This window comes from Acanthopagrus latus, chromosome 23 (genome assembly GCF_904848185.1).
Source record: "Acanthopagrus latus isolate v.2019 chromosome 23, fAcaLat1.1, whole genome shotgun sequence".
Classification (NCBI taxonomy): Eukaryota; Metazoa; Chordata; class Actinopteri; order Spariformes; family Sparidae; genus Acanthopagrus; species Acanthopagrus latus.
Genome location: NC_051061.1, coordinates 9,063,451 through 9,091,375, shown reverse-complemented (window position 1 = coordinate 9,091,375; position 27,925 = coordinate 9,063,451). Strand labels below are relative to the sequence as shown.

General features: G+C 43.7%; 2 protein-coding genes across 3 annotated transcripts; one reads left to right on the top strand and one right to left on the bottom strand.

The window, feature by feature from the left end:
- Positions 1-31: 31 nt before the first annotated feature.
- Positions 32-21,351, top strand: epn2 (epsin 2). 2 transcript variants are annotated; one of them, XM_037089133.1, is made up of 10 exons: positions 32-636; positions 7,364-8,118; positions 9,105-9,259; positions 12,828-12,940; positions 13,554-13,658; positions 14,128-14,266; positions 14,755-14,907; positions 15,217-15,309; positions 16,769-16,996; positions 17,738-21,351. In XM_037089133.1, the coding sequence occupies exons 2-10, from the start codon at positions 7,688-7,690 to the stop codon at positions 18,088-18,090; spliced, it is 1,770 nt and encodes a 589-aa protein (XP_036945028.1). In that variant the 5' UTR covers positions 32-636; positions 7,364-7,687; the 3' UTR covers positions 18,091-21,351. The 2 variants fall into 2 exon arrangements, with proteins under 2 accessions (XP_036945028.1, XP_036945027.1); XM_037089132.1 differs by having other exon boundaries at positions 39-636; positions 17,735-21,351.
- A 97-nt stretch (positions 21,352-21,448) lies between these two features.
- Positions 21,449-25,196, bottom strand: b9d1 (B9 protein domain 1). Its single transcript, XM_037089134.1, has 7 exons — positions 24,979-25,196; positions 24,750-24,818; positions 23,690-23,801; positions 23,477-23,573; positions 23,318-23,380; positions 22,453-22,520; positions 21,449-21,888 (listed from the first exon to the last, which is right to left on the bottom strand). The coding sequence occupies exons 1-7, from the start codon at positions 25,039-25,041 to the stop codon at positions 21,731-21,733; spliced, it is 630 nt and encodes a 209-aa protein (XP_036945029.1). The 5' UTR covers positions 25,042-25,196; the 3' UTR covers positions 21,449-21,730.
- Between the last annotated feature and the right edge of the window lie 2,729 nt (positions 25,197-27,925).

Genomic DNA, 27,925 nt, shown 5'->3' with positions numbered 1-27,925 from the left:
GCACAAGCAGTTTCCCTCAAGGAAGAATCTGATTTACCTGCGGGGTCTGTTCAGTCATTTAGCAGCTTTTAAAACACACAAAAGAAAAGAAAAGTAAAGAAAGACAGGAAGCGTGTTTTAAAAGGCAGAATCCTTCTCAGTACCGTACAACCCTCATGCGCCACACACAGTGATGGCCCACTCTGTTCTGAATGCCCTTGTGAGAACTTCGGTGAAAACATTATGAATCAGCATGATGGTGACTCTGTGTGGCGCCGCTGCTGTAGCGTCGCGCTTGTGACTAGCTTGGTGACACTGACTTTTTTTTTCCCAGCAGGGACTGAAGGGGCTCTCTGTGCCCCCCTGGCCAGTCTCGAGCCAAGCCGCCTTGGTCACACCCTTCCCAGCCTCCCCCCTCCCCTCTCCTCCCACTCTGCCCGCCATGTTCTGGAGGAGGAGATACGTGTAGCCTGGCTTTAGCTGGGCTTAGCATTAGCAACACATAGCTTGGCGGAGGCGCAACAAGCACCCCGAACGACGAAATAAGTAACGTTACCGTATCTCGGTTTTTCCCTCGGAATTCAGGGAAAACGTGTTTATGGGTTTACACCCCCGGACTAACACTAACTTATAACCAGACGCAGCCCGAAAGATGTGGTGAGTTAACGTCCGCTTTCGAGACAGTCGAGTTGTTTTGTTTTTTTTCCCAGGGTGTCCTGTAATCCAGCTCGCTCTGGTGATGTCTCCACCGAGCACCCGTCTCGTCTTGACTAGCTAGGGGGATTGCTAGCTAGCTTAGCGTGCTAGCTGGTTGTCTTAGCACAGAAAGACACGCTCTGGAACTGGCCGGAATGGTTGTGTATCTAACGTTAGGTGTACGACTGACTGCTAATTCAATTCACGACGAGGTTCGTTGTGAATTTTAGACGCCGAGTGGTTAGCTGAGGCACGGCTGGGGAGGGGAGCCGCGGCTGGCTAATGTAACCCAAGCGTTGCTAGCTTTGATCCAACTTTTCTTCAAAGCCAAGTTGGATCACGTAGTACAAAATAGCGTTGGTCAGCCGTTGGAGCACAAACATCAATGTTGGTGGCGAAACGGAGCGGCAAATAACATGTAATCATACAAACTTTATCAGGGTTGAGCACTTTTCTAACCAGGCGAATTGACTAACTAAACCAGCGTAAGCAAGTTAACGCTGCTCGCTAGCTTATTTTGCTAGCTAACGACAACTACTCGCAAGTTTGCCCCGAACTTGCTAACGTTAGCGGTGACCGTCAAGTAGCGAGTCGGCTAAGTTATTCCACCCGATCTATTAAAGTGACGTTACGCAAACTGTTTCGCAACCGAACAGGTCTTTAAACTCAACGCAACTGTTTGGAATCGTGTCAAGAGCCAGCACAAAAGTAATGTTAGCTTAAGCTACTTTAGCTCCTGTGCTATCAATCACATCAGTCCAGGGAAACGCAGTGATTTTTTTTTTTTTTTTTGCATTGTTGTTTAAACAGCGGCTTCATTCTTTTTGTATCCCATCCCAATGCCCATGCTATTAAGCGGGTGTATTAAAATCTAGATCATTCATGTGTGAGTCTTCACGAAAATACTTGACATCCACAATACTTATTGAGATTTTGGGGGAAATTCTTTTCGGTGTGGGCGCTGTCTGTCTGTGTACTCGCTGCGTTCACAATCGGCTCACCCTGCTGGTGCAAGCAGGCGGGCACACAATCTTTAGCTGAAAGACGCTTGACAGCGGCAGGGTTTATTTATTGAATGGGGCATAGCTGGAGATGCTGGTGTTCCGGTGTAAGCTTTCTTTTTATATGTGCATATCCAGAGCCGCCGCTGAAACGTGGTCTGAGAGAGGGGCAGGGCTTTGTCTATTGTCAGGATGATCAGTCAGTCACAGTGGGTGACAGATGCATCATCACCGTCCTCCTCCCTTCCCTGACTTGGCTTTGTCTCACAGGGCCAGGGGGAGGACAATAGGTGGGGTGACATGCCGATCAGAAGGTGGCCTTTTCCCTTCCTATCTTTGCCCACTGTACCTCACACGGATCTGCAGTCACTTCAGGGCTTTTGGAACACGTGTCAGCAGTTTTGATTTTTCTTGGGGTTAGACTTGATGCGATTGTTTGTTTGGCTTGTGGGAACTTAATCCTTCAGCAGCTGAGTGATTTGAGGGATTAATTACTGGTGTACGTTGTTTACGAGCTGAAATGGAATAAATGGATGGTAAAGGAACCTGCTGGATAACTTGATGTCACACTGTTGCACACTCCCCCTCCCCACTGTCGCTTCCTTAGCAGACACAAAGATGCTCATGCATGCGCACACACACTCACACACACACACACACACGCCTGGTTGCGCAAGCTTTGGTTTCTATCTCCAGATCAGCTTTACTCTTGCTGTGTGGGCCTGGCAGGGTAGACCTGTTCTCAGTGTACTGCCTCTCAACCCTTAATGCTAATCACGGTTTACCTAGGTTTTGCCAAGACACACCCAGTTGCTGTGCATGCACACACAGGACACGGGATACGTTTGGCTTGTGGCCTGCTTGCATCGGACTGGTCATTAATATTACATTTTCACTTCCTTAATGATGGGCATTATCTTCTTATTTGATCTCTGTAGCAAGAATGTGTAGGTCGTAGCATTGTTGGACACATTATACAAAGGTTAGACTAGGGGAAACTTGGTATCTTTTACAGACTCTTACATGATTAATTGTATAGATTTTGACACTTTGATATCTTTAAATGAAACTATCATTTGTGTGCTCTGCAGTTGACGTTTGTCTGCATTCACTGTGCTGTGAGGTTCATGTGTTTTAACCAAGTGCAGCAAGGGATTCTTTGTAGGCCGATAACTGCTAGCAAACAAACAGGATCGGAAGGTGACCGAGCACCTATATTGTGGCTGGGAGTCATGGAAGAGTACAGAGATAAGCGTCAGTAATAATCCGGAAGATAGCTAAGGTTCTAGATACCTCTGCTGAAGGACTTGATACATTTTCTGTAAGGAAATTTCACCTGTTGATTGCAGAACACAAGACAGGCATGTAGTCCATCTGTGCTGTGCATTATATGCTCAAAATGATTGTTTATATTCTTTTATACACTTTCTAATATGGAGCGAGTGACTATTGCAGCTAGATGGGTTGCGCTCAGGTGCAGATTCTTTTGAAATTAACCAAAATGTAAACATCAGAACATCAAATGGTATCAGGGTTATTTTTCATCCTGGCTAAAGCCAGCCACCGATCTGATGGCATCACCAGTTAGTTGCCCACAGTGTTATTTGCTTAAAACAGGACTTCACTGCAAGAGCATATTAGAATTGTCTTATTGTACATGTAATGGTGCACACCGCTTGTTCGTCGTTGCGGAAATGTGGTCAGTGTTTGCTATGATATTTATTTTACGAGGTTCCTTACCTTCTTTCACCTGTTGTGTATTTGCTGGGCGCTGTCAGTTTTCTACTGACCCTGCAATGCTGTCCATCTGTAAGTATTAATAATCAGGAATGTCTGCATGAGTTTGACAGCTTGATGGTGGAAAAGACAGCTTAATAAATAAACATAGCTTGTATTACATAGGCAGTGATGAAGATGATATATAATCTTGCATGTAATCCACAGTAAATTCAGTATTGCTTGAAGGCATCATGTATGGCTAAATATTTACAGGTAAATTAATCTCTGTTCCCTCATATCAGGGATGAGGGTTGGGTGATGTCTGCGGAACTGCCATATGCCGATGTCTACATCGAAACACTGTGATAGATGATGACTTGTTGTTAATGAATCTGAGGTAGTGTGTCAGTGTTGTCGTAAGCAAGCAGTTGGTTACTAGCTCACCACTGTAGACGCTGTTGTTTCCCACCATTGGTCTGACATGAATCTCCAACTGTCTCACCCTGAGGAGGAAACTGTCTCCCATTACCACGAGCATACATCCCTGGCAGGTTTAAAAGCATCCATGTATGCATAAAACAACTTTGGTCAACTAGTGAAGGAAGCTAAGCTAAGAAAACTGAACACAAAGTGGCTTGACTGATCACAACAGTGGCCTGCAGGAAAAGAGACAGTGCCTCGAGTTCTCCAGTTGATAAGAAAATGGTAATACAGGACATGGAGGTGTAATGTTAGTGCAAGTTGCTGGACATAATGTTTATTTTACGGTTATCCTCCTATTCTAGCAAACACAAAGCATAATGGCAGTTTGACAAGAACGACAGGCCCAGTCATTCAGACATAATGAACCTGCATTGACATGTGAAAGTGTATTTCTACAGACACACACACGCACACACACACACACACACACGCACGCACGCACACACACACACACACACACACACACACACACACACACATCTTGTGTGCTGTCTCCTCTGGGCATTGGGGCTCGAGTGATCTAAGCACAGAAGGGCCCAAGGAAGGCGGGCCAGCGGTGTCTGTCGGTGGGGGTTGTTCCGGGGTGCGAGGGGGGGGTGGGATGGACAAGACAGACTCTCTTCTCTTCGTCCTGTCTGCCATGGGTGAATAGGTGATTATAGCAGCAGATGTGTCATTAGGTCTGAGCTGTATTCATGCGGATGCAGGGTGAGAAGGAGGGTGATGAGGGAGCGTTTTGGGGGGGGCATGCTCCACAGGATTCACATTTCACTGGCGTTAAGTGAATTTACGGGATGTGCCAAGTTGTTTTCTTAACCCCCCTCTGAGCACATACACTCACACCCCTCCTCGTTTCCTCACACCCACCCACCCCCACCCCCAGCTGTCTTACCATGGCATTGCTACGCAGGAAGGTTCCTGAAAGAAATGCTTAGACATGCGTAAATGTACACAACCACTTGCTACTTTGGAAATTGTTTTCAATGCAGCACTTTGCATAGACAGCTGATCACCTTTAACACTCTTCTGTTTATGAAAGCACTTTTTTGTGAGGCATGTCAAAGCACGCTTGGCACAGGCATCCAATTACTGAATAGGATCAGTCCTCATGGGTCTCCAGTGGGCATGAAAAGATTTCTGCAAACTAAAAAAAAGCTGCTTTTTATAAGTAGGGACGTGAATGATTGATTATTAATCACCATTTACCTAATTTAACGAATTTACAATACCTTAACCGACAATCAGAGGTGGGCATGGATACATCAAAAAGTGTTTCACAGCGCTTTTCAAATATATCCAAATTAAACTCCAATTACTGGTAATTTCATTTAACAAATGCAAAAAGTTGTTATACATAACTGATATCACACTAAAGCCATTAAGTCGCATATAGCCAGTATTGATTGGATTTTGTTGCCTGTTGCTGAAAAGTTACTGACAGAAGGTCTAATTAAACTGAAGTCAATCATTTTGTTATCTAGTGTATTATTCTAGTAACTCTATGTTTTCTCGATCTGTTCTTATATCTCCTAATGTAGCCGACTCAGATTTGACTTCAAACATAGATCATGGTTAAAACAGTTTGCTAAAGGAAAAATGTTCAACATATTTCATATGTTGTGTTTAATCGATCATTAAGGCAGCTGACTGTTGATTAAAGGAATAACTACTTTTGCATCACTGTTACAAAAAATAATAATTAATGTTGGATGTGTTAAGTTCTCAGTTAATGTGTGTGTTCGATCGATACATTCTGGAAATGAAATGAAAGTACACCAGCCTCTGTACTTATTTGAGCTCAAACAATTACAATATCATGTTCAAGCAAAATTGGGTCGACTTTCCAAGCAGCTGGTAAACCGTCACATAAATGGTAAGAGTGCATTTTAAAAACTTAATGCCACTTTCTTGATATATGGTTTGTGTAGGGAACTTTGATGTGTAGGCTGCACAGCTGTTTGTCTGCACACACTTTCCATTCGCACATTGTATCAGTCATGATGTGATTAGTAGCTGGGCTGCTGATCTGTTAGAAACAGGACAGAGGAGTCATAAGTCACTTTAGTCATAATCAGACTGGAAATGGTTTATCTCCCCTGCCACCCACCAAAGAGTGGAAACACATTTTTACCTCATCATCACTCTCTCATACTAAGGCCATGGGAAAGAGTGCAGACAGAGGCCCATTATGCTCTATATGGATTGAGAATGATCGTTGAATTTATCTCAAATGAAATGAGCAAAACTTTGAATCATTCCTGGTTTCATTCCTAGTTGACCCAGCTCCAGTTTTGATACTTTGGCTGGTTCCACTTCCTGCCACCTTTGCCGTGCCTTGAGCATTAAAAATATTCGAGCGGTCCGATGTTCCCGGGCTAGCTGCGTAAACACCACCAGTCCCCCCGAAAAAGCTGCGCGGCTAACTGGGCTAACAAGTAGCCATCTGAATGCCTTTGAATGTACAGGTGGTATTGGATTAAAGGATAACCAGCTTCCTAGTTGGAGTCGCTGTGAATCACATCAGTACTATATGTGTTCCCCATCATCATCATCATCATGTCTCCAAAAACAACACCTTTTGGAGCTGTTGCTTTTGTTGTGATGTTTCTTAGTAACAAGATAAAAGCATCACGCCATTGTTGAGGTAGACTCCGTCGCAGATGACAGATTTCACAGATCACAATGTGACTGGGACATGTATTATATTATCATATGAGTCACTGGTTTGCACATTTTTTAATTTGCTCTTTTAGGTTATAATTTTCATCACATGGGTCTTCTAATCCCTTCCCAGTGATCTTATGTTTGCTATTGAATCTTTTTGTATCGTCTTTCTTTCCCGTCTTCAGCCGTCAGACGGACCTGACTGCCGTGCGATTTTTCATTTCCAACACACTGCCCTGTAATTGAGTCAGGTTACTGTAAACTCAAGTTTGATTACAGAAGTGGAAACCCAACTCTTGGTCATAACACCCTGGCCTAGTATAATATAAAGGAGGCAAGCTTTCTGCAAGTGCATGGAAATTGCTTATCTAAGAATGAAAGTATGAAATCATTTGTTTTGTCTGGTTTCATAAAGGAAGGCACTATAGCTGCTCCTATAAATACAATTTATTTCTGTGATCTTATTGTTTGCCGAGGAAATTGCAATGACACCTTCAATAAAGATGCTTGAATGAGAACCATCACTTAACCAGATGTTTCATAGTATGTCAGCTGTCGGCTAAAGAAGGGTATGTTGAATTTAGTTTGAAATGCTTCAAATGTGATTATGTCGGGACGGGGAATTTGATAAGTTGGTATTGTTGCCATGTAACAAAGTTTTAGTTGTCACAGTGCCACAACAAAGACAATTGCTCAAACAGATTACAACAAGGAGGTGTTTGATGTTTTCGTACCAGCTGCGTGAAACATTTTCACCTTTCTTCTCTCTCTTTTATTCTTCTCTTCCTTCCGCTAACCTGCTATTTGTCTGTCTGTCCTAGGTGATGGCGTGTGCTTGTGTGCAGCCAGCACTGTGTGTGTGGAGATGGTTTTAACAGACGCTGTTCTGGAGGACTCAGGAACACTGCACTGGCCTGGAGAAGCCTCATAAACAAAACACACACTACGGGCACACACACCTGCACAGCTAGAAGAGTTACACATACACGCGCCACCGCCGTGCCTTGAGAAAGGACAAGGGTGCACGGACAACATAACGCAAGCTTCAGCTGAAGCACTCACGCATTAACACCCTCTGTGTTAGCCTCTCTTGTGCGAGAGTGTACATCGTATTTCTCCCCGTCTGTCCCATCTCCTCCGCCACCATGCCAAGCTCAACCATCCGCCGGCAGATGAAGAACATGGTGAACAACTACTCTGACGCTGAGAAGAAAGTCAGAGAGGCCACCTCCAACGACCCCTGGGGCCCGTCGTCTTCCCTCATGTCCGAGATCGCCGACCTCACCTACAACGTGGTGGCCTTCAGCGAGATCATGAGCATGATCTGGAAACGGCTCAACGACCACGGCAAGAACTGGCGCCACGTCTACAAGGCGCTCACCCTGCTCGACTACCTGATCAAGACGGGCTCGGAGCGAGTGGCGCTGCAGTGCAAAGAGAACATCTTCGCCATCCAGACCCTGAAGGACTTCCAGTACATCGACAGAGACGGCAAAGACCAAGGCATCAACGTCAGGGAGAAGAGCAAGCAGCTAGTGGTCCTACTCAAAGATGAGGATCGCCTTAAAGGAGAGAGGTGAGAGTTTGCTAAATCAAATCTGAAGACAAATTTTGGGAGTTAACTTTTTTCTGTCTTGTGCTACTTGTCTGTTGTACTGTACACGGCTGTACCAATTCATTTCTTAGTAGGGGATGTGACAGTGATAGAAAACACTCCCCAGCTGTGACTTTACTCTTGTCCCTGCTGAGAGTCAGTGATTTGAATCATCAGATGAGGAGGTGGTTGAATAGTGGGGTCAGCTGAGACCATTTATGTTTTAATGTTTTTTTTAAAATTATTGTTGCAGCTTTTGTTTGTGTAGTTGCAAGAGACCACTACATTATCTGAACCATCTACAGCTACTACCATTACACTAATTGGGAATGCGCCAATATTTTTTTTAATACCTAGCTGATGGTCATTACTGTTTGCTTTAAATAAAAGACAATGACAACATCAGAGATGGGGCTTTACTCTGGGTTTCCCCCTTAGATTATTATCCTGTCCCAGTGGGAGCTGCGGTACTTTTAGGACTGTACTTATTGTGTTTCTGCACCTGTTGTGTCCACAGGAAGTCATACTACTCCAAATCGCATCTGCTGTTGTGTGATATAAGTAAAGTTACTGCAGAGTTAAAAAAAAAAAAAAAGTTTAACGTTGTTGAGCAGACATAACTATGTACAGGAGCTGTCTGAATAACACATTTCTAAGGTACTAAGTAGAGTATTATCCTCAGCTCTTACGAATGTTTATTCGTTCATCTGTCCTTCAGTTAGATTAAGATCAGAAAAGAGTGTGGCATCATGTATCATTCTAATTGATTTTGCTGTGGCGTTTTAGAACTGAAACCATTTGAAACCCTGTTTCTCCTTTTGCTTTTGGTAACAGACTCCATCTCACTATATTTTGCACTGTCTCCAAAGAACAAATCTGACTTTTTAACATGGCTCTAGAGATTGTAAGAGTCTTGACTTGAATTGAGATGTTTGACCGTATGTCATTTTGTCTTTTTGTTGTACAAGGTCTCAAGCTTTGAAGACCAAAGAGCGAATGGCCCAGGTGTCCACAGGGAGCAGTCAGATGGGCTTTGGCCGAGGCTCATCTCAGCCCAACCTCTCCACTTCCTACAGCGAAGAGTACGGCAGGTCAGAGGGCTCACCTGCCTCATACCACGGCTGTGAGTATTGGCTTATGATTACTATAGTGGCGCACACACACACACCTTTGAGGCTCACCCCTTAAGTTAACATGACTCAGACGTGTTACAGAATATTCCATTAAACTGCATTGTGTTCCAGTTGGTGTAACTTTGGCCTACATCCTGAAACATTCCCCTCCCCCTGCTCTGTGTCTGGCTTGCAGTCCCACAGTAGGACTGCATTCCTCAGCGCACACACACACACACACACACACACACACACACACACACACACACACACACACACACACACACACACACACACACACACACACACACACAGAAGAGGAAGCAGAGTTCACCCCCCAGCCTCTATCATCCACATGACAGAGGAATCTGCTCCTCTTTGCAGTGATACACTCACTCCCTCAGAGACACAGTGAGGGAGAGATATAGAAATGCACTGTGACAGAGTGCAGCAAAAGACATGTGGATGGATGACGATGGCACGGATGAAGATATGCGATGGAAAGATAGATGTGAATAGAAACCAGGCAACCAGGATAACATTCAGTATAGAATAATGACTAGAGAGGAAATGTTTTATTAATGGAGTCTGCACAGTATTACATATTTGTACTAGTAAAATGGGTTGTGTGTCGACACTTGTTGGGCTTATTTCTCACAGATGCACTGTACTAAAAAGCTGGGAATAACATCAGATCTATTCCTAAATGTAAGGGGACAAGTTATTGTCACTCTTGTGTTTCTCTATTAGAATTTTCTATTTCTTCTTGTTCCCATAGCTTGTTCTAAGAGAATAAGCTATTGGAGACTTGACTTAGGGGAAGAGCAATGTTGAAATGGATTGAAAAAAGATGGCTGGAAAGAAGGGTAGAGTTGAGAAGAACCAAAAATCCAAGTCAGGAAATGGAGTATAGCAGAGGGGAAGAATGGAGATGCTCAAGTGAAAGAATGAACCGTGGCCTCTTTTCCTTTCATCCTCAGTCCCCCACTAGTCCTTTGTACACAGCAGGAAGGCTGCGTGTGTGTCCGTTGCCTGCGTTGATTTTGGAGCATACATTGAGCCATATGCCCATCTTTTACTTTGCGGTCCACATTCCTGTATATATGTTATGTTCTGGGTGCATGCGTGCTGCGAAGCGGAAGCTCCAGGAGCTGAGTCACCAGTTGAGAAAACTGATGGGAAACACCGGCCAATGGGAATCAGGCTGGGCTGTGGCCATGGCCGTTGCAAGGTGGGAATTTTTGGCATTCCATTCAAACTTTCCGAGTATTGTTGAGCTGACAGGGTGTGAATGAGCGGCCATGCTAGCGTGACTGCGTTAAGCTAACATATCCCCTGGTCCACAGAAGTAGGCGGAAAGTTCTGAAATTCACGGCACTGATCCAAGCCACTGAACATGCACCTGTGTCTTTTTGCAAATACAGGAGGTTTATTTCATTTGTTGATCGTTTGTTCGCTGTCTTTGGTTGTTTCTTATCTTCCCTACCAGTGCTCAGCCAAGCTCCAGCCACTCCTCACAACACTCAAGCTGCACATTTTCAGTTTTGGACTTAAATTCAGATAAGAAACTGATAAGAATCTAGAAAGTGCATTTCAAGTAACCGCCTCACTTGCTAGGTCTTTAGCAGCCGCATCATTTCTTTTTATCTAGAGCGACAAGAGACAGAGTGTCTGCAAATGTGGGGATAGTTAGTGGTTGACACCCCGGGATAGAAACCCTGTGCGTGATTATCACCACATAAATCTGCTACAGATGACACCAGTGGTCATCGGCCTGTTTCACTCTCTCCCAAACCCTGTTCTCTCCGTGCAGGCTGTGCTTGTAGCCTTTACTTTGTTTGGAGGGTTTTCTAAGAGGAACTTTTATTTTATTGAGAGCTTTTTGTTTTATTTGCTCAGTTATTACATGAATCATCACAGAAAATGAAGTTGACAGGATGTGAAACAACTGGACCAAACGGCTAACGCAAATGGTAGTGGCACAAATAGTTGAAGAATGACCCAGAAAGCTGCGATAAATTGTGATTATCCTTATATGGTTCTTTCCCACAGTGGTGGGCAAGAAACAACTGTGTTTTAGTTGGCTTTGAGTTTTGTTTATTTGTCCTTCTGACTGGCTACTGTCAAGTATTGTAATGTGTGTCATTGTATTGCCAGTTCAGTCTCTCTCAGCATATGCCCTCTATTGCCTTGCAGTTGTTTTGTAGGGAGATTAGCTGCGAAGTGAGCTCGAAGTAAACGCTCCTTTTGATGGAACAATGTAATGCCATACTGCTCAAACTCGTTTTGCCGGGGTACATTCTCTCTGTGTGGTACCAATGTGCTCACTGTCTATTTAAGGCCGACATGTCACTGATGTTAAGGCCATGGCTCAAGTCCCACCAGCTAACCAAACACACATTTTACCCCTGGTACTTCTGGTCATTTTCCCTGGAGATACACATGCTGGAATCAGAGCCAGGGAGACGTGGGTTTGACAAGGAGCAAGCAAGGCAGGAAATGAGCTATGAAGAGAGCAAGGAGTCAATGAAAGGAACCAGATCTGAGGTCGAAGAGTTGCAAGCAGATGCAGTGAATTGATGATTGTGAATATGTATATTGTCATTTTTATGGATCATAAAACATTCAGCTGTAATTCTGCTGCCTAATCAACACACAATGAGCTTAATGGCAATAGAAACATGCGATACAGATTTACCCTTAAGGCATCAAACTTTTGACATAAAGAAGAGCCATCAAAATAATGTAACATTAGATACAAGATCGTCATGAGGTGTGTGTGCGCATGTGTGTGTCGGGGAGTGGCCACTTCAGCTGCAAGCATGTCTTGACTCGTCAGGAGCGAGGATGTGGAAAAGTCAACCAGAAGGAGAGAGAAGATGTTTCAGAACAGCATTAAATCTGACATGAGGTGTCTGAGCTTTGCCCAAAATCCAACCAGAATATCAAACTTGTAAATGAAGCCACTGAACCTTTCAACACCCACAGCTCTCACACATGTGCTAAGCTGGACTGCTGAGAAATGATGAAGCATTGTGACGTCACCGTGTCTTGTCATGCCTTCCAACGGAAAGACGTAGTCACCCTTTGAGAAAAAGAATACACTCTTGGCTACCTGAATGAGGGTTTATTGGCACGCTGACATCTTTCTCCTGGCCTGTGTGTGTGTGTGTGTTTGCCACGTGCAGTGCCTTGTGTGTCTTCTGTGCTGCCACATGGCCCGATCTAATCCAATTGAAACTGAATGGACCTGTCGTCCCTTAAAGGCTCACCGGAGAAACCTCTAATCTCACACACACACACACACACACACACACACACACACACACACACACACACACACACACACACACACACACACACAGTATTTTCTATAGAGTGCAAATGTGATTTAAATATGACTTGCTTCTCATTGTGTCATGTGTATTTGTATGATTGTACTTTTTGAGGATTAAAACAGATCCACTACTCCACTACACACCAATGACACTGGTTTTCAGTATATTTATCTTACAAGCAGTGTGTGACGAAGTCCCATGTGGCAGTGATAATAACATCCGTTCTGAATGTGTCTGTTAGCCACGTCTCCCAATGCTGGTTCAGAACTGGAGCAGGCCCGACCTCAGACTAGCGGAGAGGAGGAGCTGCAGCTGCAACTGGCTCTGGCTATGAGCAGAGAGGCTGCAGAGCAGGTACGCACACCAGCACAGAGACGCAGGCTAAGATGGTAGAGAGTGACTCCACGTTCACCTGTCATTATATGTTCATAAGGCCTTCCTATACTTTGAAATTCGCACATGGTTCCCGTTACATCTGTAGACAGCAGTTTATTATATTTCAGAAGATGACTTTGAACGAAGCTAGGAGTAATCATGTTTTATTTCATTCTGCTACACGTCAGTACTTCTCCCTGTTAATGATCATCGTGATAAATTTATCTTGAAATAACCTGACAACAAACTTCCCCGTTTGCTGGACTAAAAAGGGAATTTCTGGTTTCTGAACAGTCAGCCAATTAAGTTCTCCCACATTCTCGGAAATGTGATTACTGCTACTTAACGCAGTGTAACCCCAACCCATCTATCAGCCACAAGCTTTTGCACATATAGTTGAACATATAGTTGAAGAGGCTATCTGCAGCTGACTCAGGATGTGAAATTTGTTAAAGTACATGGAAATTCAAAAACCTCATTGCGTGACCCTCATGCACTATGATTGTATGAGCTGTAAAAGTGAACATTAAGAACTTATTCTGTGTTTGCGCATGTGCTGCTTATTGTAACTGAGCTCTGGTTGTGTGTTCAGGAGGAGCGCATACGCAGAGGGGACGACCTGAGGCTACAAATGGCTTTAGAGGAGAGTAAGAAAGAAGGTCCAGAATCAGTGAAGCTGCCGAAGAAGAAGAAAGAGGTAAAATAAGCACAAACACTGGGACCAGAGTGACTCACTTATTCTGTTATCATGACTGTGGCTCCTGAAATATCCTCCGCTCTCCCCATCCTCACTTTCTGCCCGACTCTGTCTGCTGCTTCAGTAGCAGTAATGAAACCACTAACTGGCAGCAGACTGCCTTGGTTACTCTTCATTATTCTGCCTGAGTAGCTGGACGACTGGAGTCTGAGGGCGCACAGAGCTGAAGTGACTGGTTCATTTTTTTAATCTAAGCACATCCTGACGTTACCACCGTCTGTATGAATAGAATTGGTGCTGTAGAGCATAATGGCTGACCAACAGATGGTCCATTACATTTTGCCCCTCATTTATTTCCTCTCAGTCTTTACTCATCACATTCTTCCCTTTTCCTCTTTTGTCTGCACCCTTCCTTCTCCTTTTTCCTGTCCTTTGGTCTTTCTAACACACTTTCTCTGCCTCTCTCCAGCCACAGTCGTCATTGATGGATCTGATGGATGTCCCAGAGCCTGGTGCCACTGCTGACCCCTGGGGCACAGGGGCCGGGGCGGTGGCTGGAGCAGCTGCTGGAGCAACTGCTGCATCAGAAGACCCCTGGCATCCTTATGGTATACACAAATGCAAAATATACATGATATTTACAGCTCAAATTGGATGAGATCTATACACTGATATATGTGTGTGTAGGGTCACTTTTCTGTTTCTGTGCCAGTGTGCGTGTGTGTCGTCTCTGCTCTCCACCTGCAGCTCACAGGACTGTGACTCTTTGTTAAATAGGAATGCTGCTCCACTGGCTCAGCAGCATTACTGCACAGGGAGACGAGAAAGGGAGGGGGAGGATGTTAGAGGAAGATATCATGAAGGAAAGGAGTGTGGAGGGATGGGGGGGCGTGGGGAGAAGGATATGTAAATGTTGAAGGAGGACAGATGAGCAGTAGTTTTTAGCCTGCTATTATTTTCTCCCTTTTCCTGCTCTCTTCCTCTGCTCCTCCTCTTCTTCTTCTTCGTTCCAAATTGGCTTTACATTAAGCTTGCTTCACCCAACCTCTCCTGTCCTTTCCAATGCTGATCCTCTTCCCCTCTCCCCCCCCCCCAGGGTCTGCCCCTAAGTCAGCAGCCCCAGTGGACCCATGGGGCACTCCTCCTTCTGTCCCACCCATGAAGAGCAGTGATCCCTGGGCATCCAACTCCACTCCTGCCTCTGATCCCTGGAGCTCTGCAGCTGCCCGTCCTAAGACCTCCAACGCAGGTGACCATCGGGGAAAATGAGTTTGAGTTTGATCACGAGCGCTTGCTATTTAAAGGAAATGAAAACGATATCTCATCAATGGCTGGCTGGTGTCTCGAAAAAGTCAACAGCAGTGTCACATCTGCATGCTTTCACTTGCCTTTTTTGTCATTTTTGTTTTAGTTTACCAAAATATCCATACTCATCCATACATGTGTTGTCTGTTTCCATCTGTCTACCTGTGTGTGTGCTTGTGTGTATGTGTGTGCTGTATGTTAATGTGATTATTGTCTGTATTTCTGTGTGTGTGTCTGCGTTATCCCCTTCCAGGTAGCTTTGACCTGTTCAATGCATCCAACGGTACGTCCAAAGAGGACTTCTCAGAGTTTGACAGCCTGCGCTCTTCCTCCTCTGTCCCCACTGGTACTCACCCATGTCTTCGTCTTTCTATTGACAACGGAGTCTGTGTTGTTTTTTCCTCTGTGTCTGAAATGATGCCCGTCTGCGGGGCACAGACACGCACATGTCTCGTCTTTTGTATGTAAATATCACCAGACCTGAGCAAAGACAGAACCCACCAGAATCTTTTTTTTTTTTTTTTTAAACAGCTGGTGATTTTTCCATTGTAGATGCAATTTAAAATGCAGCAGTCAGATCAAATGGTGGAGAAATAGCTGCTTGCTCTGGTCTGGTCCCATATCAGTGTGGTGTAATCTGATGCGGCTTTTATGTGTTTATGGCTAAATACATTATTAGACCGGGGCCATCCTGTTCACGGAATCCCTTTTTAGATCTGCTGTCATCCTTTTTGAATCATTTCATGCATCTGAGCGAGCAACAAATGTCCCAAAAGGTTTAATTAAAAACATTAAAAGGGCACCATGTAGTATTAGAAAAGACATTCAAACTTAGAATAGTAATATTTACCATTTTAATTAGCAGTTAATGAAGATCTTTATTTTGTGATTAAAATGTCTTCCCCCAGAACTTTACAGTGTACCTTTAACAACTCCCTTCAGGTTGGTATGTGAGAGGGTTTCAGTGAACAGTTTGGCACAGGTCTCGAGTGTTTTTCCCCATGTGGTTTGGCAGTCTCCGGGTGTGGGAGGGTGACATTGGTGTCTTGACATTTCCTCAACACAAACACTTGTGATACCGTCAAGGGCAAGGTGAGAAGGGAACACAAACACGGGCATACGAAGTTCCCAGAAAAGGAAAAGTGTGTTGAAACAAAGCCACCACATCAGCACAAGAAATTCAGGGCCTGTAATAAAGCAGCCCCCTCCCGGACAAGTTGTGGAAATGTTGCCGTTTGAGTCAGCAGCTGTGGGGGTGTTAATATATAATAAACATGTATGATGTTATCACGAGCCCCTTTTGTTTGGCTCCGCTGCATCTCAGTTTCTGCTCAGAAAGAGCATTTCCGTCTACTGCAGTTCCGTGTGCGTGGCGGCTGGCATGCTGGGTTTGTGCACGTCCGTGTGTGAGTGTATTAATGAAGGTCTCCACTGCTGTCTGGGTTTAGCCACGCTGTCTGCCTCTGATGTCCTTTCATAAAAGCATCTTCTGATTATTTTATTACATCAGCTCTATTTTTATTTGCCGGTAAATGTGAATGCGGGTGCTCACGTCGAGTGTGGTGCTGTGCTTGGGTGTACTAGGAAGTTGGTGACACAGCATAAATTTAGCACATTATAAACTGGGGAGTTTATGTCACATTTGATTGATGATGAGTACACTTTAGTTTGAACAACTTCTACAGTTCAAGACTAGAAATATTGCCGCCTGTATTCAGCATGTCTCGGTGTTTCTTCATGTCTTTGTTCCCTCAAAGAGAAGTTAATTAACAGTGAGTGAAATACAACTGCTCTTTGTCCCCAAGGTGATGGGGGCGTAGCATCCTCTATCCCCTCCCAAGCCAGCCTGGCTAGCAGCGGCAGCCTGGATCTCTTCGACCCCCTGCCTACTTCCATGTCCACCTCAGTGAACCCGACCAGAAAGACTCCGGAGTCCTTCCTGGGTCCCAACGCTGCCCTGGTCAACCTGGACTCTCTGGTGACCAGGCCAGCCCAGCCAGCACCAGTCGTCAACCCGTTCCTAGCTTCAGCAGGTAGAGAGACCCTTTATTAAAGTAGATTTTATGTCATGTTGCATTTTAGATGTGCAAGTTGTAGTTTTTTAATCTAAATGCAGAGGCGGGCTTTTTCTAATGAGATAAACATACTGGCCATTTGTACTGATTAGATAACAGAATTGGCTTGCCAGGAAGTGTAGTGAGTAAGCCAAGAGACGTGGACACAAACACACACACACACACACACACACACACACACACACACACACACACACACACACACACACAGGCCTGAACACACATAGGCAGACACACCCATCTGCACATGTTGAATCATTGACCATGCCCTGTCTATGCTATCTGTACACTGTCAGGACAGAGAGATGAATCACACCTAACTCATTTCAGCAGGAGTAGTATAGTGTTGAAACAATGTTTAGGTAGTCGAAATATGAACCATTATTGAATTATTCCTATCCGTCACAATGAATTGATTGGAGGAAACTTAATCGCCAACTATTTTGACAATCTATTCATCTTTTCAGTCAATTTGTAAGATGAAGACACAGCTTCTCAAATAGAAGGACCTGCTGCTCTGCTTCAAACACGATAGTAATTAAAGAATTTGGGGGTTTTGGACTGTTGACTCAAGAAGTTATGTGCAAATAGTAGGCATATTAATCATAAATGAAAATAATCTTTAGTTGCAGCCCTAATGACAACACAGTCCCGTAACATTTCCTCTCTTCCTTCGCCCCTTCACCTGTCTTTCAGCAGGTGGCTCTGCTCCAGCAGCCCACGCCAACCCTTTCCAAGTGAGCCAGCCAGCGCCCCCCACCCTCAACCAGATGCGGATCAGTCCCATGCCTGCTGGCTTTGGCACCATGCCAGAGCCGATGTCTGTCTCCTCCCTGCCTGCTCAGCCAATCACCATGGTTCCACTGGCAGGGATGGCCCCCATGGGCCGCATGATGCCCGGAATGGGTGTCGGCGCCGTCGGGGGCGTGGGGGCGAGCGCGGGGATGAGCGCGGGGATCCCGGCCTCCATGTCCATGCCACAGCCCCTGATGAGCATGCCACCCCAGGCTGGGTCGCAGCCCGCTGGAACCACCAACCCGTTCCTTTTGTGAGGGGGAGGGGGGAGGACTTGACCCAGAGTTACCCCTCCTTTCTCTCTTTCTTTGCTCTCTTCCACTTTGGCTCCTTAAGAAGCTTCAAAATGAACAAGGAGATGTCTTATCCCATTTATCCCTTTATAACCAACTCGAAGCCAGGTCTTAGTCCCAGCCCGGCCTCCTCCTACCTTAACACACTCCTTTTACTCCTTCCTCCTCGGTCTTTTTCTCTCAGTGCTACAAGCTGCCTAGTCCTGTGTGTTCCATACTGATCTGACGATGATGACCGCAAAGAGTTTGCATCTTTCTACAGACTTACAGAGTAGCAGTGGTGTTTACAGTTTTCCCACAGAGGCAGGACAGGACCCTGTCCTCCTCATTCACTCACCTCCTTTCCCTTACCTCTTCCCTTAGGATTGCTCCTTTCTTCTTCTGTGGTGGAGTGACAGGGGAGTACTAACGCCAGGATCTTTATCTCTTCACTAGAGCTAATCTTTTATAAGTCCTGTCAGCTGGCGTGTGTGTGAGCGTGAGCGCACATCTCAGTACTTTTACACTGTGTCTATTCCAGTGGGTTTTACTTACACACACTGGAGTTACGGATGAGAGATGGACAGATGTGTTTATACTCTTGTGTGTGTATGTGTGTGTTACTAAGCAGGGATTTTGCACAATTTTTATTTCTCTCTCTCTCTCTCTTTTTTTTTTCTTTTCTGCGACTGTTGGGCTCACCGTTACACCTTAGCTAAGGGAAGGAGGCTGACCGCTAAACTCTCTCGGTACCACTCAGTCACAACTCTTTCTCGTTTGGTCACTTCCTGTCAACTTGGACCTTTTTCCCCGACCCTCCGCATGAACTTTGACCTCGAAGGGTCATGGGATGAACAATGAACACTCATCAAACGAGATGGACCCCTTTGTCACAGGGGTTGAAATGACACGTAAATGCTATTTTTTTTTTTTGTTGGTGTGTACTCATGCGCAGGTGTACTGTTAACGCTCAGATACTAACAGCCACATGACGATGTATTTGTCCCGCCAGTGTGTGTTTAGAGAAAAAAAAGACATGAACTGTGATGGCATCAGTATTTTGCTATCTGAACATATGGATTCAGTGAGGCATCATGGGACAGTTTTTTTTTTTTTTCCCTTTCTTTCTTTTTAGTTTCTAGGGTCAAAGGGAAGAGGGTGGGTTGTGTGTGTGCGTGCGCCGTTTGCATGAGAGATAGGTTTAGCTTCCAAGTGTACTTTAATGAGTTTTTTCTAAATTTCTCAGTAAATTGGAAGTGACTGAGAAATGATATTAGTTAGTTTCTGAAGTCAGAACAGGGGAATTAAGGTAGACATCTGCAGCTTTAAGTGTGTATGTGTGTGCACACATGTGTCCTTAGTGCAACCATATATCAAGTGTTACTATGGCGACAGGTTTTTCAACAAAGCTCTGGGTTTTAAGGAGCATGTCAGCCACACAGCAACGTCAAGAGAGTTAAACTCCAGTTGGATTTACTGTGGCTAATCTAGCTACAAGAACATTACCTGGTGGACACATATATACACACACACACACACACACACGGGGGTTGTGCAAGGATTGGCCTATTGATAGCACAGGGAATCCCACAGCAAACAGCAGTGAGACATGTCACGTAAACAAGCAGTTGCTAATTGTTGTTTTCCTTTTGTTGTTGTTCTTTTCTCGTTAGATAGCCTTTTGGAGTTCTGGAGCTGTGTACTAGCATGTATTCATCTTCATTCTCTCTTTTGTCCATTTCCTGTCATTTTAGTTGTTTTGTTTTTTGTTTTTTTTCTCACCCTATGGGTAGGCTATGTAATTCTCTTCTCTTAGAAGCACAACTGTTACCAAAGTCATAGCGACTGTGATTTCTGAGGACGTCGTACTTTTGAGTAGTTTTGAACGGTAGGGTCACACTTCACTGACATTTGTTATTTTTTTCTGTTCATGGATGCTCACGATATCAGAGACTCCATTATTATATATATATTTTTTAATATTTCAGAGCTATATGTGCATAAGTTTGTGTAAGAAAGTGTTACTGCTGGCTGAATATCGGCACATTTACTGAGCGTCTCAGACAGCAGACGGTGGGTGAGTAGACCCTTCTTCTCTTTAGGTCACTGTAATCCCTTTTTCAAGTTCTGTTCATCACTGCCAATGTTATTACTGTGGATGGGATGTTCTTTTTTTTTTCTTTCCTTATGGTGTGAGTTGGCGCCCTCTCCTGGTCTGCTGTGGTATGATAGCTATGCCACAGGACCCCCCCTTGATTATTTCCACTAAACGCAGACCTTCATTTCTCTCAGGCAAAAGGAGGGGCAGCTCCAACTGTGTGTATGATTTTGATAATGATGATTGATGCTGAGGGTGGTGATGATTTTATGCTTGGGGTCCTGAATGAATGGATGTGACACTGACTTGCAGAGACCAGCAAAATATTTTTAACCTAAATATATGCAAAAATTGGAATGATGGAAAAAGTAAAAAAAAAAGAGAAAAGATGAGAAGACTTGACGCTTGAGGTGTTTTGCAATGTTAGATTTGCAAATGAAGTCCTGTTTATCGAGATGCTACTATGATATTCTAGCGAAGACACGTGTCTTTCTCACTGGCCTTGATTTCACTGAGGCCTGACCTTTACCTTCACTCCAGCGATAGTGGAAAAGGTTTTTATTTATCGATGCATCGAGAAAAAACAAAACAACCTTTTACCATCTTGAACGAAATTGAGCACTCCCCAAACAGTCAAGGTGACACTGCAGTCAAACAGTTTTTTCTTGATCCCCCGGCAGCAGTTTCACAGTCGTGGCTATGGTGCAGTGAAAATGTGGCCTGTGTGTAGCGAGCTCCTCTGCGTGTTACTATGTATTCAGTATGCTTTTATCAAGAGGACTAACTGACCTTGTGGACTGTCTGTCTTTATATGCATAAACAGCCTCCTTTAATCTTTGTTTTTCCATGTCTGTCTATTTACCCTTCTCATAGTACTGGGAGCAGGCTGCTTTTTTTTTTTTTTTATTGGATACGTGCTCAACCTGTTGGCATTATAACTGTATAATATAATTTATCATTTGTACTATTGTAACATACTGTTCCTCTGTATACCTTATTATTCTGTGTAATGGGTTTTTGTAGGAAAAGTCACCGTGGTATTTTAATGGCATCTAAACAAACGAACGCAGCAGGCCGCACCCTGTTGGATGAGGACAACTGTAGCTGCATTGGTTCAAAATAAAACGTGTATCACTTCAGCTCTGTAACTCAAGTGTCTGTGTCTTGTGTTTTTCATTTTTTTTTTTAACCACATGTCTAAACAGGAGTCAGAAGCTGCCATTTTCACATGAGACATTCAAATAATTCAAAGATATAATCCATATTTATTTAAAAAAGTAGAAAAACAAATTGCAAAAAAAAGAAAATTCGAAACTGCTTATATTCGAGTAAACCTAAACTTTCGATTATTTCTTCACATCTTTACTAAAAACACTAGGCACAGGAGTGTGTATCTTGCATTCTTGCCACCTTGTTTCTGAAGAAACAGTGACATGACAGTGTTGTGGATTTCCTCACTTGGGAATCGAACTAGTCCTTTAGTGTTTAATGTAAGTTTTGGGTTGTTGAGTTGTTTCTTCTGTTGTGTTACGTTGTGTACTGTTGTTCCTCTGTTGACCAGCCAGATGTGGCAGACGGTGTGTTCACAGGGCTTGATGGTCCAGTGTCGTAGCCTAGTTTCTTCATGTCCTTGGTCATTATGTGAAAGGAGACTGTGACGAAGCCTTGGGAACGAACCCGTGTCACTGAAAGACAAGTAAGACACATATTACACTATATTGCCAGAACAGTGCCTTGACATCGAACAGCAAGTCACTGGAACGCCACCAGAAGGATTGGAACACCAAGATGCTCCCTTATTTGGTGTTTTGATGATGGCCAATCTAAAATCTCCCATACAGGTCCAGTGGGTTGAGATCTGGTGAATGAAGGCCGCTGCATCAGATTCTCATAATTTTCATAGTCATCAAACTATTCAGCGACCCCTTTTGCCCTTCTGACAGGGGCTTTGTCATCCTGGGAAATAGACCACTCCTGTCTAGACAAAAATGTGTCTTCATATCTTAAAAGTGATCACCTAAAACAACCTTTTACTGATTTGCATTGACCCTTTTGCCTTTTTATTCATTTATTCAGGGTTTTCCTTTAATTCCTCATCTGTTATATACACATCAAAAGGAGTTTTTTTTTTTAACATGGTTTTGTTGAACACAAATGTGTGTCTGTATTGAGACAGGCAAAGAGTAGTCTACTGTTAATATTTTAGTGAAAGAAGAATAGGAAAATACAGACACAAATGCATGACAAACCTTCTCTGCCTTCACCCTGGGCCACCACTTTAGGGTCTGTGTACTCAGGCCTCCGTCCCAACAGCCAGCTGAACAAGGAAGGAAAAAAATGTTAAACTACAGAATGAGAGAGAGATGAGCATTACTACATTGGTGTTTATATGCACATATATTTTTTTGTTTTGCACAGATATGAAATGTAATTTCTTTAAAAATAAATATGATGCAGAAAAAAACATGCTTTGGATAATTTATAATTATGAAATCCCCAGTTATGGTATAATGATATTGGAATCACAGTACAAACACTTGGGTTGCACTCGTACTTCAAGATTAAGATTGTTTTGCCATTTGGAATCTGTTTCTGATCAGTTCCAAGATCAAAATGATCAAGATAAATCTTATGCTGACATCACATTCATTCAACCAATCACAACACTTAAGCTCTTCTATTAAAAGTCCTCTGACACACAGGAAGTGTTAACGTACTTCCTGTAAAGAACAAATAGGTAGAGTGCATGGACAAGAAAACACCATCTACATTAACTCAAGAGGAAAAATAAACAATGATAGCAGGGTTGCTATTGAAACTGCAATTTCAAAAGGTCTAGATGTGCATCTGTGCACCTCCAAACACTCTGATAACAGCTGCTGGCAAACAATACACTCTGATGTGGAGTGTTCTCATCACAGAGGCCTCAGACTGTATCCTCAGTGGGACACACACACACACACAGAGGAGCAGTAAATATTTGATAGCGCTCAGATATGGGCTCCTTCCCCCCGGCAGGCACAGCTCATCAGCTGCAACACTACAGCTGCTGAGACAGAAAACGAAACACACGCATAACACACACGTACACACACGACTGTGCACACGTCTCACCTTGTGAATTTCTGTAGTCTCCACGTGGGCTCGGGAACAAACATGGGGATGGTTCGTGTGTGTCTGATCGATGAGAAAACAAAGAAGAAAACGTCTAGAAATATCTAATCAAACAAAATCAGATCCAACCATGATGAAAAAAAAAACGTTAATACTGACTGTCCCGGTGTGAAGGGGACATGTGTTGCTCCGTAGCCCCTGACCACATCGTTGCCAAACACATCTGGACCGTACACGCTCACCACAAGCTGCGGCCCTGGAAATACAAAAATAATTTTGTATATCCAAAATACCTCATTGAAACCTCAGAGATGTTTATCGATGCCTGAATGAAGGCAATGGCGGTCAAAACGGTACATGTGTGACACTCACATCCGGAGGGGTTTGTGCTCTTAAACGTCGTCTCCAGTGGAAAGTTCCATATTAGTTTATGTGAAGATTGACTGCCTTTGCAGGTTATTTGAGTGATGCCTTCCTCCAACCCCTAGAGGGAAAGATATGGACACAAAGACAAAGAGAGATGACAGCAGGCATTATTTTAACAGTCCAATATTGTATTTTTAAGGTTTGCATTCATAGAGGATGTTCTACATTGTCGGGACATTCTTGTGTAAATATGTTTTTCACGTCACGTCTTGTCTTGTCAATCTTTTGGGGGTGATTAAATGTTACTTTGGATAAACAAATGTACTGCATCACTGTTAATGTACAGTCAAAACATTTTCTGCAGTTTCATAATAAACCAGAGAGGACATCTAAGTTCTAAGGCGACCCCAAAACTTGTCACTAGCTATGCTCACACACTCGCGATAAGATTTCCTGCCAACAAAAGTGTTGTTAACTTAAGAGTGAATTAACTGATAAATCAATTGCAGGGAAATTGCCAGCTATTCTAATAAGCCTTTTGAATCGTTTTAGTTTTCAACCTAGAATGTCAAACATTTTCTGATTCCAGCATTTTTGTTGAACTAAAGTAGCAAGATGTCTGTCTCTTTGGGCTCTGGGAAACTGAGTATAAACAATGAATCGATTAATTGTGATTATTCTGAGTCAGTTCAGTTCAAACTTGATTACAGAGTTGTGGTCCAGACAAAAGACAAAACATCCCATAAACTAAATTAGATAGGAAAGCACAATGAAAGATCACGAGTTACAAGAGGAAGAGGGAATAAATTAGCGATTATCATACACAGAACACAGAGTGAGGAGCTGCTAAACTGCAACCAGTATTACAGGCTTTCAACTGCTTGGACAAATGAGTGAGTGGGACTTTTACTTGTTGCTTTGCACAACAGAGTCTACACGAAGACATGCTTGAGTTCAAACTAACTGGCGGTGTATAATTTGCGGTATGAGGACAAGACCACAACTTTAAAATACTGGTCTGACACCAAACATCATCGTTTCTTGCGACAAGCAGGCAGCTACTCACCGAGGTTGGAGCCCAGTCGTGGCCGTAGACAAAACAATATTTGCAGTACAAGTTGTCATACTCTGGAAACTGAAATATAACAACAAATATCACCTTTAAACCTGGAAGTAACGAAACACAAACACAGACACATTTTCGCCACGGAGTAGCTATAACGCTAACTCCTGTTAGCCGAGTGTTGCTGATGCTGGCTGAAATTAGCTGCTAGGCTAAGAGGCAAAAAACTCACGTTCGCTCCTTCAATTTGTCCGTTGACCGTGAGGAGAAACACTGACGGGTTGCCTGAAGCCATCGAGGCTTCCGATACTGAACTACAAATGTAAGGCGTCTTTCACTTCCACGATTAATTCCTTTCAGTTTACATGAGTCTGGCTGCTAATCATTTAGCTAAACCCTGCCCGTTGCTAAGGCGACGCTTGCTCCTCCTTACGGCTACCTGCTGGGTCCAAACCGAACGGACACGACGAGGCGGCGTCGTCAACAATCCTGATTCTCCACAAGATGGCGACCGTGAATCGAGCACAAATCCACCGGAAGCGACATTTTCCGTTAAGGGAGCCCGGCTGCCTTCTCCTCACTGAAATTGAGCAACTGAAGGCGACGAGATGCGGTTGAAAGCTTTAGAAACTCTAAGTAAGTGGCTATTTGTGCCATTTGTTGTCCGGAAAACTGCACAGTTGATATTGCTGACCTACTGGAGTATGAAGGCTAACACCGTTTTTGCTAGTAATACGCAACTTTATACAACCTTCATTAATTGATTTATTTATTAGTAATGTAGTTATGCAGCTGCAACAATTTAGTGATAAACTGGTTAGTTGTCGACTATTTAATTAGTCATTAACTATTTTGGGAATGCATACATTGTTTATAGTCGTGGTATCATAACATTTTTCATAATAATGGTCTAAATTGTGTAATTCGAGCTCCTTTAAAGGGGCACTATGTAGTTTTGGAAACTAAATTAGAACTCACATTTTTCATTTTTACAACATTGGGCTAATGATACAAGCTCGGGAATATCACTGAATAACTTAATAAACAAGCTGTTTTCAGAGGAAAATCAAGCCCCAGAACACTGTTTGAAGCTAGTAAGGTGGCGGGGTCCGCCACATGCAAACAAAGCAAAACAGTATGAATTTGTTTGATCCTTTGAGGTCAGTTTGTTTATTCAGTTTATTCTGTCATATAAAAAGAATAGCTAGATAAATAGATTTTTTAGGCATAAATAAATCATTGTGAGGATTTTTCTCTTCTGATTGATATTTCTTCCACAAAAAAATGCATAGTCCATTTTTAATATGGATATTTTCTGGTTTCTTCCCTCCTCTATTACAGTTAACTGAATAGATCTGGGTTGTAGACAAATCAAGACACACAAGGACACAATCTTGGGCCTTGAGAAACACTGACCAACATGCCAGCACTTTTTACAAGACACATAGTAGAATCGAGAAAAGAATCCACAGATGAATGAGAGATAATCATTAGTTGCAGCCCTGACATCAACAAACAGGTTAATCAAGTGAAATCGCTCATCTTCTGTCATAAAGAAAACCTGATTCATGTTATAATATCAATTTCTGGGTTTTTTTAAACAAACAGACTTTATTACCCCACCATGTTCTCAGCAAGGTTGAGCCCAAATCTGGCATCGCAGAGAGAGAGGGCTTTGGCACGGATCGCGCAACACAAGATTTACAGAAAAAAATATAACGTTCACTGTCTCAGTTTTTCCTAAATTCCACTCTGACTGAGCTGCTGTCTCTTTGCAAACAGAGCCGAGGATTTGCTTTAACACCACAATGACAACAGTTACGCATGTGTGGAGGACTGGCTGCGCTGTAACAAACACTACATACAGTAGGCTATGTGTGACGCACCATATTGCTAGAGCGAGAGCATTGTGTATTATTAAGGACTTTGGCCTGAAAATAACGTATACTTTAGGGTAATTATTGGGCTACGTATCCAATTGCTGCCTTTGTTTAGATAATTAGAAAATCAGCAGTATCTGGCAGCTCTGTCACACACACCAATAATTTACCCCTCTGTTTGTCTGTCTCTCCATCTGCCGACTACACTTACTTCCCTCTCTGTCTGTGTGTCTGTCTAATAGGTTGCTGTGTGTCCTGCTGTCAGACAGCAGCGGGCACCCCCCAAGTCTCTGACCTTTCATTACTGCCCAAACAGCGCTTCTCCCTCTATCCCCCATCGTATTTTACTGCCACTCTGCTCATTTACCCTCCTCGAGGCTTGTGCCAGCTTTGCCCTGTGTCTCCCAGCTTAACCTCCATCACCCCAGCCACCCCAGTCACCCTGTTTCTCCTTCCAGGAAAGCATTATCTCTGCATTTTTAAACAAACCACTGCTACACAGTCAGCGATCAGACATCAGCCTCCCAGAAACATTAACAATAAAGCTCCTCAATAAATACCCATGTGATTGCTCTATTATGCAATCAAAACTCCCATATGTTGATTTCTTCGTTCAATCCCTCCCTTGTCTGGCTGCACACCACTTTATCACTTTTGCCTCCCTCACCCCATCCCTCCTCTCTTCTCTTGCCCTCCGTCCTCCTCTCCACTGGCCAATTTTGTGTCCCTTTTTTTTGTTTTCCCACTTCCTGCAATCTCTCTGTCCTGATTTCATCCCCGATCATCTCCCTATCCCTCTGTCTCCCCTCCTCCTCCTCCTCCTCCTCCTCCTCCTCACAACTGACTCTTTCCGTCATCTTCTTCTTCTTCTACCCCTCTGTCCATCCATCTTCTCTTCCTCTCACTGGCTACCTGTCCCTCTTTCTCCTCCTCTACCTTTCCACTGACCCCCTTTTGTTCCTCCTCCATCCCTCCAGTGCTCCGTCTCCCTGCCAGATGCCTGATTTAGAGTCCGACAGCCTAACGACTGGCGGCCCATTTTAAGTTGCTGTGTGGTGGCCAGTCCAAAGGGGTCATCTGGTCACATGGGATCTTATTTTCCCTGGAATTTTTCAAGCTGAAAACTGATCCAAACAATGCATTCCTGCATAATTAGGTGAATTTCCAAAACATAAGCCCACAATCCCAGTGCACTTTACACCTTAGATGTATTTTTTACTCCAGATTTGCCTGGAAACAGCTATAAGAGGCAAGAATACACACTTTAATGGCCACCTAGTTCCTGTCCCAGGTACATAC

Coding starts and splice junctions, on each gene's coding strand:
- epn2 (XM_037089132.1), top strand. CDS start 7,688: ATGCCAAGCTCAACCATCCGCCGGCAGATGAAGAACATGGTGAACAAC. Junction 9,260..12,827: donor ACCTGCCTCATACCACGGCT/GTGAGTATTGGC, acceptor TGTGTCTGTTAG/CCACGTCTCCCAATGCTGGT. Junction 14,908..15,216: donor TCCTAAGACCTCCAACGCAG/GTGACCATCGGG, acceptor ATCCCCTTCCAG/GTAGCTTTGACCTGTTCAAT.
- b9d1 (XM_037089134.1), bottom strand. CDS start 25,041: ATGGCTTCAGGCAACCCGTCAGTGTTTCTCCTCACGGTCAACGGACAA. Junction 23,802..24,749: donor ACGACTGGGCTCCAACCTCG/GTGAGTAGCTGC, acceptor CTTTCCCTCTAG/GGGTTGGAGGAAGGCATCAC. Junction 23,381..23,476: donor GTCCCCTTCACACCGGGACA/GTCAGTATTAAC, acceptor CTCATCGATCAG/ACACACACGAACCATCCCCA.